This window comes from Meles meles, chromosome 5 (genome assembly GCF_922984935.1).
Source record: "Meles meles chromosome 5, mMelMel3.1 paternal haplotype, whole genome shotgun sequence".
Lineage (NCBI taxonomy): Eukaryota > Metazoa > Chordata > Mammalia > Carnivora > Mustelidae > Meles > Meles meles.
The window spans coordinates 146,760,904-146,773,408 of NC_060070.1; the positions used below are offsets into that span (position 1 = coordinate 146,760,904).

At 40.9% G+C, this 12,505-nt stretch overlaps 1 protein-coding gene across 2 annotated transcripts in view; it reads left to right on the plus strand.

The window, feature by feature from the left end:
* The window catches only part of CDKAL1 (CDK5 regulatory subunit associated protein 1 like 1), a 628,557-nt gene that overhangs the window by 469,711 nt on the left and 146,341 nt on the right, over positions 1-12,505 (plus strand). For both annotated transcript variants that reach the window (XM_046006189.1, XM_046006190.1), the window contains exon 12: positions 790-970. In XM_046006189.1, coding sequence (XP_045862145.1) covers positions 790-970 — 181 coding nt within the window. The remainder of the gene's footprint in view (positions 1-789; positions 971-12,505) is intronic.

Genomic DNA, 12,505 nt, shown 5'->3' on the forward strand with positions numbered 1-12,505 from the left:
AAACGTGAACATAGGTATCTACAATATGCAGCAAAACTTTTTCAAGACGCTGTTATTAGTGTCTCAGAAAAATTAAACAAAATTAAACATTGTAGCAAAAGAAAACGTGATGGTAGATTTACCAGTTGGCTCTGCAGTGAACACTATCTTTGCAGTTTATAGTAATGGAAATACAATTAATTTTAAAACTGTGCAGTGATTATATTGGGAGGGGAGGGATAGAGTCGGTTTTTTTTTCCCTAAAGATTTTATTTATTTATTTGATAGAGATCACAAGTAGGCATAGAGGCAGGCAGAGCGAGAGAGAGAGGAGGAAGCAGGCTCCCCGCTGAGCAGAGAGCCCGATGCGGGGCTCAATCCCAGGACCCCGGGATCATGACCCGAGCCGAAGGCAGAGGCTTTAAACCACTGAGCCACCCAGGCACCCCAGGATAGAGTAGTTTAAGGGGCTAAATCTTCGTTTACCATAGTAGAGAAGTTAATAAAATGCTGCTTAAATATCAGTAAGTCTGGAAATAGCAGAATAAGCATCAGTTTTAAAATATAGGAAAAAAGAACAAAGAGACATTCAAAAGAATTAAAAATGAGTGTCCCTTCAGGATGACAGGGACCACTGTTACCCATAAACTTTTTTAGTATGTAAGACTCTATAAATACTCATCGCGAATGTCCCTTTCCTAAAAAACAAAATTTATTTTTAAGAGGAATTATGGCATTTAAAATGTCAAAGAAATAGAATAATTATGGATTGTATTCAGCTTTCTACATGTTTGTTGTGTTGTTTTCTAGAGTTCCCGGAATAACCCTGGCCACAGATATTATCTGTGGTTTTCCTGGAGAAACAGATCAAGATTTTCAAGAAACAGTGAAGCTGGTGGAAGACTACAAGTTTCCAAGCCTCTTTATGAACCAGTTTTACCCAAGACCAGGAACTCCTGCTGCGAAAATGGCACAAGTTCCAGCCCAAGTGGTAAGATCCTTCTCTTGCAAACAGTATTAGATTCAGGAGCCAATAGCTACAAAAATGCAACTCTGTTGCCTGGCTTAACACAACTGACTCATGGGCACGGGTGTCTCAGATGGTTGTGTCTGCCTTCCGCTCGGGTCATGAGATTGAGTCCCACATTCGGCCCCCTGCTGAGCAGGGGGCCTGCTTCTCCTTCTCCCTCCGCTGCTCCCCCTGCTTGTGTTCTCTCTCTGTCTCTCAAATAAATAAACACAGCTGGCTCGTGGTATCACTTTTAAGTTAAACAGTATGGAGAGTTTTCCAGATGGGGGCTGAGGCAGGGGACCTTGGATGACTTCAGTAACTTTAGGCCCCTAAAATATCACTTTTTTTCTTTTGAGGAGTGGGGTTCTGATGACACTGAGGAAAAAATAATCATCTGGTATCACCTGTGTTGATAAGAGAAATCCTTGGATATTTGAAAAGAAGCTTATATCTAGATATCTGTGAGCATAAGAAGCTTCATGTTTACCCTGATTTCCATAATTAGTTACTTACTGGGGGTCCCACATCCTCCCTCCTTTTCCATGGAATAGATTTGGTGCCTGCTGTCTGTCTGTCTGTCTAGTTCAGATTTGTGTTGCTCTCACACAAATGAACCTCAACTTAATTTCATTATATTGGGAGGGGAGGGATACATGTTCAGAAATGTATTAGAGTAAGATAATCTACAATGAGTGTGAAAAAGTTTGAGATCCAGTAAAGGCAACCTGTTTTTCACAGTGCCTCAGAAATTAGTGTTCTTAAAGTAATTTAATTTCTAGATTCATTGGCCAAAGATGAAAAAATGTTAATAAGCTCTAAGAGGAAGTCATATGTTTTTAACTGAAATTTTTGTTTTGTTTCAAATAACTAAAAGAAATTATGCTCTACCATTAATTTCCCTCAAAGCTTACATGAATAAATACTGAAAGGAATAACCCGGAGCTTATTATTTTTTTCTATTATGCCATATGTGAATCTCAAACCTAAAACATACAGATTTTCTATTTCAACATTTAGTTTAAAAACCAAATATATTTTTTATTTGCATAGATATAATATATTTTAAAGTCTGTTCTCCCCCCCAAACTGAAGTGAATATCATTCTTTGTTTTCTCAAAAATGTTGACATTTTTATTTGACAAGTTTCTGTGTATACAAAGGTAAGAAAATCTTTTGCAGGTAGACTTTTAAATTTTATTTCTAATTTAATCAACGAAAAGAACAGATTATGGCACCATGGAAGTCAACTTTTCACAAACAGAAAAATAAGTAAATGAGCCTTGCACATCATTTATTAGTTCTGTTCCTGCATGCGTGCGTGTTCCTGGCTACTATTGAAATGACTGATTTTCATTTTTTGGTTGTTATTGCTATTTAAAAATATGGTTCATTTTAATATATTTATCTTTGACCTGTCAACTTTGTTAAATTCACTTAGTAATTCTAATAATTTTTCTATAGATTTTTCTTCAGAGTTTTCTGTGCATACAGTTACCTCGCCTGCTGATGGTCGCAGTTTTGTTTCTCCCTTTCTGATCCTCATTAACTTTGATTTCGTGTCTTACTGCACTGGCTGGGACTTAGAGTACACTGTTGACTTGAATTGGCCTTTTACCTCTTCTTCCCAAACTCAGAAGAAGAGTCTTCAGAATTTCTCCATTCAGTATGAAAGTTGACTATAGTTTTGGGATTAGGGAAGTTCTTTTCTATTCCTAATTTACCCAGAATCTGTGTGTGTGTGTGTGTGTGTGTGTGTGTGTGTGTGTGTGTGTGTATTAATCATGAATTAAATTAAAATTAATCACTTTCTCTTTATCTACTGAAATAGTCATATAGTTTGTTTTGTGTCAAGTCTATTAATATTGTGAACTATACTGAATGCTTTCAAATGTTTAAGTTAACCTTGCATTCCTGGGAGAAACTTCATTTTGTCATAACGTGATACTTTTGATGTACCATTTTAGTTAATTTGCTAACATTTTGTGAAGAACTTTTGCAACTTTGTTCATGGAGGATTTTGATCTGTAGTTTTCTCATGATGTCTTCTTAATTTTGGTATGAGAGTAATGTTGGCCTCACAGAATGAACTAGAAAATACTTACTTTTCTACATTTTTCTGGAAGAGTTTATATAGAATTTGTATTCTTTCTTCCTTAAATGTTTGACAGAATTGCCCAATACGGTAAGTAGACTCCAAGATGGCCCCACAAACTCCCTTCACCTCAGAGCCCCTACCAGGGTACAGACAAATAAGTCCTAGGACTGTTAATTTGATGTATGCTCTGCCCTTTGGTTTCTTGGCTCTGCTGAGTCCTCTTTCCTTTTTTCATGGAGGGTAGCACAATCGTCTCAAAACCTTTGTGAGTCTTTCCTAGATTTCCCTACAGTTGTTCCATTAGACCAAAGCCACATGGACAGATCTTTGCGATCCGAGCCGTTCTCTCCCGTAGCCCCCTGCTGGGTACTTTTCTTTATATTTATCCTGCTTGGAACTCTTGGGGCTTCTTCACTCCACCCCAGTCTCTTTCGTCAACTCTGCAAAATATCAGCCATTCTGTCTTCAGGGATTCCTTTTGTTCCATTCTCCATCCCTTCTGGGATTTCCGTTACATACGTTAGTTATTTTCATTACATTCCCCAATGTCTGCGCTGCCCGTTTTTATACTTTTCGTTCTTTGTTCTCTTTGGGTCTCTGGATTTTTTTCTCTTTTCCCATGTTTTAGTTTCCCGGTGTTCACAGCAGTCACTGGGCCAACTAGAGCAGTAGTAGCACGCCGTGTTCCCTGGAGGAGGGACGTTGCTGTCACCACGGGGCTGCTGCAAAGGCGGACCCCCAGCTGCCACCCCAGACTTTCTGTCATGGTCTGCATCTGCAAGCGATTTGTGTGTGCATTAATATTTGTGAGGTGCTCTTCTGGTTCACTCAGCCTCTCTTCTGTGTTCAATCCGCTGTCCAGCCCACCTATGGAATTTCTAATTTTTAGTCAATTTATTTCTTCTTCTAGCAGTACAGTTTGTTTTTTTCTTCATGGATTCTAGTGTTCTGGTCAAATTCCTCATACTTTCCTGTGTAGTCTTTGAACATATTACTCAGTGATCTTAAAGCTCACTCTGAATTCTCCAGTATCTGTTCTAATATTGGTTGTTTCTGTGGTCCTTTTTTCTTTTTTTTTTCTTCATTTTGATCATTTGTCTTTTCTTTCCAAGTACCTGATCATTTTTGTTAAATGGTGACCATTGTTTGTTTAAAACCAAAATGAAACAATAGGTTCTAGACAGTAACGTATCTTCCTCCTAGGAGGACTTGATTGTGCTTCTGCCAGGCTCTAAGGGAAGAATTGATTATTGTAACTGATCTGAGATTGATTTTTGAATCTGTTTTTCAGCCTTTCTGAAGTTTGGTTTATTTCTGGTTTGCCCTTCCTTTTCGAATGCAGCCACGGGTGTGCTGGGCAGTGAATGACCGACTCTCGGTGGGAAGGCTTCTTCCTTGTGGCATTTGTTCATTTCCAACGACTGCTGCCAGTTTCCGACTGCCTGTGCAGCACGCGTGAACGTGGAATTGGAAAGAGACGCACATAGTCAGCTCTCGTGAGCTGGTAGAAAGCCATATGCAGCGTACCGACCGGCGTACCTCTTCAGGGCCTCATCGGACAGTCTGTGGTGCTTACCAGGCCTTTTTTCCAACTCTAATCTTTGTCTCCCCAGGCTCATGAGAATGCCGAAGACTCCGTGTGGCCTCTAAGTCTCTTCGCTTTTGCTCGGCTCCTGAGCCTCCTGGCCACTGCTTACAAACCGAAACAGACGTAGAAGGGAACAGTGGCGCCAGGTGCTAAGCTCACGGACTTCCCTTCTCTCGAGTCTTGCTAGTTTTCGATGTTGAATCAGAACTTCATACATTTTTACTCACCTTTTCTAATTGTTGTTGGCAAGATCCTTGGTCTGATACCAGATCGTTTGCCTCCGCTGGAAGCAAGACTCACTGCTTAAAATCAGCTTTCAGATGCTTTTGCTTTTCCTCTCATCTTTTATCTTTTCGACCTAGCCCCTTAACATCTTCCTTACATTTTTCGATCTTAATAACCAGTCCTGGTATAGCAGAACCTCTTGTCCTGTTTTAGACTTTATATTCTCAAGCGGTTTTAGGTTTACAGCAAAACTGCGTGGGAAGGACACAGACTTCCCAAGGACTCCCTGCGCACACACGTACCCCCAGGGTCAACATCCCACCTGTCTGTTACACTGACGAACCTACACTGACACATCGTTATCACCCCGACTCCATAGCTTCCCTTACATTCTATTCTCGGTCTTACGCACGCGTTCTGCGGGTTTGGATAATGTGTGATTACGTGTATCCACTGGCAGAGGATGGAGCAGACTAGCGTCACTGCCCTTCCCTGCTCTGCGTTCAACCCGTTCATTCCTCCCTTCTCCCTAACACCTGGCAGCCACTGACGTTTACTGTCTCCATCGTTCTGCCCTTTCCAGAATGTCATAGACTTGGAATAGTGCAATAGGTAGCCTTTTCAGATTGGTTCATTTTGCTTAGTAACATGCATTTAAGTTTGTCTTTCTGTGGAACACAGCAGACGTTGATCGCCCCACCGTTCTAGAAACGAGAAGTCGAAACAGGCCGCCTGCTCCCTCGGGACCACGTAGCCGAATCTTTCCTCCTCTCCATTGTCACACGGTGTCCCTAGGTAACTGTCAGCCCATGACTGTCTCCTTACTAGGACCCCAGTTGGATTTGATTAGGGACCCACCCAACTCCTCATCTTTTTTTTTTTTTAAAGATTTTATTTATTTGTTTATGACAGAGATAGACACAGCGAGAGAGGGAACACAAGCAGGGAGAGTGGGAGAGGGAGAAGCAGGCTTCCCACTGAACAGGGAGCCTGATGCAGGGCTCAAACCCAGGACCCCAGGATCATGACCTGAGCCAAAGGCAGATGCTTAACAAGTGAGCCGCCCAGGTGCCCCCCGACTCCTCATCTAATGAGGTACCTCTGCAGTGACCCTCTTTTCAGATAAAAGTACATGCTGGGGTGTTGGGGGTGAAGTACTTCCAAGTGTCTCTTCAGGGACAGAGATACAAGGCAGTCCACAACCCTTCTCTACCGTGTGCAATTCTGCTCCAGGTCAAAACTGCAGCCGGAAGAAGCTCACCTTACGACATTCAGGACCTTGAATAAGGGGAATTAAGCATTAATGGTGAGACCTTAGAGACCTGCAGTCCGGCAGAGGGTATAGGATGTGCACTGACTCTTCATGGCTCTCTTAAATTTCTCGAAAATCAGGAATCGTCTACTTCTCTCAGGTACTTGATGAAACCGCTTAGCAAGCAGACTTCACTCAAGGAAAACATAGCTGTAAATGGATAGCAGCTCCTTCTTACCTAATTTATTTCCCATTTTCCTGTCCAGAAAATCAACAGTAAAGGTAGATTCTAACCCAGTATTTAAAAAAAAAAATTACGCTGTTTTCCAATCACAGCTCCTTATCCTGGCTGCAGAGTGCCTCTCAGTGTTGGTCTCTTGTTGTCTTAGATGTACTGTATTTTCACCAAAATTAAGCCCTGAAACTGTTCTGCCTCTGGCATAAATGATGCAAAATAGAGAATTTCAGTGTAAATTCCCTGTTTTTCATTAACTACCTTTACATAAGTCCTAGTATTAATATAAATAAATTCCAGTTTTTAATGTTTTCTAGTAGAACTCTGATAAATGAACCAAATTCTGTGTATTTCTTAATCACTTAAATCACCAGATGGATAAAGCCCAACTGAGTTTTGTATCTGCGTAGGTGGGAGGGGAGAACTTTTCTCTAATCTTTGACTCCTTGCCCAAAAAAAGAGCATAACTCTGTTAAATTTAGAATGAAAATAAATTAGGCAGTGTATCTTCATGAACAAGATAAACTAAAATTTTTTTTTCTTGGCTTTTGCAAGATTATTAACGTATAAGAGATTTAATAGTAAGATCCCCTAAGCTAAATGAGAGTGACCTTAGACTTTTAGATGAAAGGTCAAATTTGCATGTTTATATTTTCTTTTCGATTGAGTCTTCCTTCATTAGTCTTCATTAATCTTAAGTAACTCTAACAGTATTTTCAAATTGTTGCTGAGATTCTTAGTCTGCCTAGAAAAGGTCACTTAAGTTTAAAAAGTCTTTGGATCCTTAGCTATCAATTCCAGAGTTTCTTTCTTAGAAAATTTTGATGAAAAATAATGCAGTTGGGATGAAATCTTTAAGAGACCTGTGACCTGGAAAAAGAAAATTCTTTAGGTGGCAAAAGTGGCCGTTAGAATGTTTGTATTGATTTAAAATGTTAAATTGTGATAGTAAATTCCCCTGCTTTCTTGTCTCACATCTTGGAACCAGAGAGTAAGATCGTGTCTTCAGGTACGTGTGAGCATAAGAAGAACCATAACTCATTTAGCTGCAGTTTCTAGAATATTTACCCCAAGGATGACAGGGCCATGGTACTCTTGTGGACTCAGCTCTGAGGAGTGTGGGTATGGGTTCCTGAGTTCTAGAAGGGCCAGCCTTGCGGTCAACAGCGGCAGCTTTGCTAGAGGTGTCCACAGAAGGTTTCCCTGTGAGGGACTGAGTTTTTGCTGGAGATGCTCATACCAGGGCAGGGTGACCACTTGGAGCAGATGTTGAGTAAGGAATTGTTCCTGAATCATACAGAGCATATCCAGTGACATATGATGGCTCTCCCAAGTTCAGCTGCGTGTGAGTCCGGGACATTATCTTGAAAGACAAAACAGAAATACAGCATGCAGAAAGAGCTTTGTCACTCTTTCTAGATGTTGCTAAAATTCTTTGTTCGAGTACATCAGCTTGCCTTAATTTCCATTTTTTACATCCCGGCTTTTTTGCCTTACTTGATAAGATAACCGCATTGTTTACACATTCTCCTATTTTCAAACTAAGCTTTTTTCTTTGGGGGAGAGGTTAAAAATATTTTCAGAAGTCTTCGTACTCCAGATTGTCTAGTGTCCTTTATTCTAAACAGATTCCAAACACACCTGGAGGGACACTCCTTTTCTCAACATCCTTTTCATTTTAACTTCTTTTTTTTTTTTTTTAGAAGGAATATTTTGGGATTCTTCTGCAATTAATTGTATTTGATCCCTCCAAATACAGTTAACCTTTTAAATTCCTTTCTGGACATATTATTTCTCTTTTTACTTCCATTTTGGATAGAGTTTTTAGCCTGACCATAGTTTTATTATGTATGGACTTCAGCAGATGACTTAATAGTCTCCCATGAAGACTCTGTAGTAACAGAAGTAAAGAATGATCTATAGTCTAAGCCAGAGAGTTGGTTGGGAACCTTCTACCTTGTGTGAATTTTTATTGAGATGCTGTTTATTTAACAAGTAGAAAATTGAATTTAATATCTCTAAGGGCCCTTAAAATTCTTTTTTTTTTTTTAATTACTTATTTGACAGAGATCACAAGTAGGCAGAGAGGCAGGCAGAGAGAGAGAGGAAGGGAAGCAGGCTCCCCGCTGAGCAGAGAGCCCGATGCCGGGCTTGATCCCAGGACCCTGAAATCATGACCTGAACTGAAGGCAGAGGCTTTAATCCACTGAGCCACCCAGGCGCCCCAAGCCCTTGAAATTCTTAATAATCTTTGATTCTCTATCTTACGGTTATAAGGCCAACTTTCAAACAATATTTTTTTTGAAAGTCTAAGTGCTTTTCTTTTTCCAAGTACGTAATCTGCATCTCCCAATTCTTTTATCTTTTACTCTGTTATGAATCTGAAAACTTTTTGCCTGTATAATCAATTAATTGACTAGGGATACTAAAACTTAATACTTCATTTGGTGGTTTATGAGGGCTCAGAATGGCAGCCGTGGGCCCCGCTGTGCTGCGGAGAATAATGGGACCCTGGAAGATAGCACATCCTAATCCCCAGACCTGTGAACGTGCTACCACAGTAGTAAAGAGGTCTTGGAGAATGTGATTAAGTTAATGCATTTGAAATGGCAGATGGTTGGCGGTTATCTGGGTGGGCTCAGTGTAGTCAAGAGGGTTCTTAGAAGAGGGAGGCACAAAGGTTCAAGTTCTAGGGAGGAGATATGAGGACACAGCAGAGGATCAGAGCCATGTGCTTTAAAGATCAGGGCGGGACAAGCAGTTCAGGAATGCAGGCTGCCTCTGGAAGCGGGGAAAGCCAAGGAACACATTCTCCCTCAGGTTCTCCAGAAGGACTACAGCTCTGCTAATATCTCGATTTTAGCCCATAAGACCCATTTTGGACTTCTGGCTTACAGAATTGTTAAGATAATAAATTTGGGTTGTTTCAAGCCACTAAGTTTGCTAATTTGTTACTGTAGCAATAAATAGGAAATTGATATGTCCACGGGGGGATAGTTTGAACTGAGGGCATTGTCTAGTTTTTGAGACAGATGAATGAATTGCTTTCGGCTTTATGCTACCCAGGTTGTGCTGTGTCATGGGTGACACATGCTTGTTCCGAGGTCTGTGCAAACCAACCCTTGTTGCTCCCCAACAGGCATAATCATCTATAGGCCTCATCATTATAATGCCAGGACAGAAATAATGGTAAGAATTAACATTCGTTTAGCAATCAGCGTATGCCCAACCTTGCTCGGAGCCCTTGGTGTGGACTGCCTAGTTTCACTCTCACAGATTATTAGAGTCATTTTGCAAATAAGGAAACCCAGGCTCAGAGTAATGACCTAATCGACCCAGATCTCACCGAGAAGCTCCCCACCCCCTCTCCACTCTCGGGTCTTACAAGACCCAACACACTTTATGCTCTTACAGTGCCCGGCGGCTTGGTGTTCCCAGCGTGCCCCCAAGTTCATCTCCCCTGCCCCAAGCCCCCCAGAAGGAGCTGCACGTGAAGAGCCCTGGGAATACAGACAACATGGATCATTTATTGAGCAAAAAATGCATGATATTTAGGACAGTGAGGTGTGTCACGGTTTTCTGTTTGTTGTTCGTGGGCTAGAGAGCAGCCTGCGAGTGTAAGGTGAGTACAGTCACTGGGGCCGGGAGCCACAGGCAAACCTTAGACTAAACGACCTTATCAGCCACATGACGGGGCCTCAGCCAGTCCTGTGGGTGGGAGGGAGCTGCGGACCAGGGGTGGTCACGTGTCCGTTTTTGAAAGCTCATTCTCCCGGCAGTGGACAAAGAATAAAAGAGTCGGAAAGCCCAGTTAGGAAAATGCACAAGACAGGTCTGGAGACTTAATAGGGGAGTTTTAAGAAGTCTCTGGGACTTATTCCTGAGACCGTCAATAAATACTTTTCCTTTAGACTTAATAATTCCAAGTCTCGGACTTAGCTGCATGTCCGCAAAGTAATTTTGTGTTCCGTGGAGAATATTAATTTGCTGTCCAGAAGTCACTTTGTTGGTTTTTGATTGATTCCAGACCCATGGACAAATATTGGTAGGCCAGAACATTTTACAAGGACCCTTGAACATGTCAGAAATTTAGGGCATTACATCCTCTTTCTGCCTTTGTGCTTGCTGGTGCTACTGGTGTTCTCCCAGACCAGGCCTAGGCCTCTGCTACTCAGAAGGAGAAATGCCAGACCCACCAGACCCCTGCTCTTGTCTGTTCTCTGTCCCTCCACCAACGTGCTTTTATCTCTTCCCAAACTGTTTCTACAGGGCAGTTACAGGATTGGCTTTTTCCTTGTAGCCTCTTTATCTTGTTGGTGTTTTTGTTCTAAGTGCGGTAAGATAAGCTTATCAACTGTGTGTGCATGAGTGTGTGTGAGTGTGTTTTGAACCTGTAGAAAACTCTGAGTTTGGGAGCGTTTGAAGGAGCTGGTGCTCTGATGGGGGAGCATTCTTTTTTAAATCCTTTTAAAACCAAGTACTTTCCTTTTATCACATTCTCACACTGGAAGAGAAAGGAAAACAGGGTGATAATGTCTGGAGCTTTGAAGAATGTGAAAATAACAAGAATTGTTCAGCCTTAGTCATGTAGCGGGAAGTTGGCCAATATCGATAATACCTTGGCCTGCCTGGTACTATGAAGCCCTTTGGTTGTCTACCATCTTGAAGTATGAAGTATTAGAGAATTTGACAAATATGATTAGTTTGGAGTAAATAAAAGCAGAATGTTTTATCAGGATCTCATGAAAGAAAAGAAGTGCTGTTTCTAAGAGGAGAGTCTTCTTGGGGGTGTAAAAGATAGACATGGCCATCGGCCGGTGGGGTACCTCACCATCCAGGAACCTGTCCAGGGGACCTAGTGAAACAGCTCGGGGAGAGATCACTGGTGACGTCCTTATTTCTGTTTCCTGCCACAAGGGATTTTTTTCAAAAAACATCATGCTCCTGATTCCTCTCAGCCTGAATCGTTCTTTCAGAAAATGCCAGCCTTTTCTCCAGGTACCCTCACTGCTCCCCCTAGTTTCCTGCCTCCTGAATCTGACCCTTGCCTGCCTACCACGGAGCACTGCCTGACGTTTTATTCAGCCCTGACCGGCAGTGATGAGCAGTCACTGCATACAAGCTTCACCTAGTCAGACCCACAGGACTACACCTGTGCTGGACATGGGTAGCCTCTAACCCCAGGATGGAGCCATGTCTCTGTGGACTTGCTCTTTGTTTAGGATGGTAAAGATAAGAAGGATACAGATGTTTTCTGTTGATACCTAAAGTCCTTTCATGGGACTCTTCTGTTAATTACAAGCCATTGTAAGAAAAAGATCACTGATGACTCTATTTTGGACCCGTGCTTTGTATAAATCAACTTTAGGACAACAGAGAGTCCAGTATGATTTCAGAGCCTTAAATTCGATGATAGTAATCTTTCTGTGCTTTGTAGTCAGCTGACAGAAGATTGTTGCAAAAGAAAACTTCTGTAGAAAAAAATACACTCAATTTGGTTCTTATGATTAATTTTTGGTTTTCCTGTTGGCATTTATTTTAATCTTGCTTCTTTTATGAATTTTAATTACCACAAAACAGTAGGGAGATAGGTGGTTTTTTTCTCTCAGATGCTGAAGTGTGGTAGGTATTAAGGTTGAGATGGACTGAGTGAATTCATATTAAATCAGGTGAATATAAGTTCTATCCTTTGGAAAGTCATCTTTATTATATTTTATTCTAACTTTTTTTCTGTGGTGATTACATACCTTGTTTTATATAAGTTTCAGAAAAATTGCAAGGATCTACATAATTCTTTTATGCCTTTTATATGAACTTGATTTATTAAAATTGTAATATTCAATTTGAATTCACTTTTTATTAACAACTTTAGAAGTGAGTAGACTCTTTGGAGTAACTTCTAAAGATAAAAGAACCTTACAATGATCTAACTTATTTTTTGATCTTATTATTATTTTTCTGTGATAACTATGGTTCATTAATAACTTCATATTTATAACCTTCCAAAGGACCTATAAGTATAGTTCCCAGTAATAGAGCTAATATTAAATGTGTATGTAGGTCAGCAAAATATATTTGGCAATTTAACATGACATGCTTTTCTAATTCCTGCCTCTTAG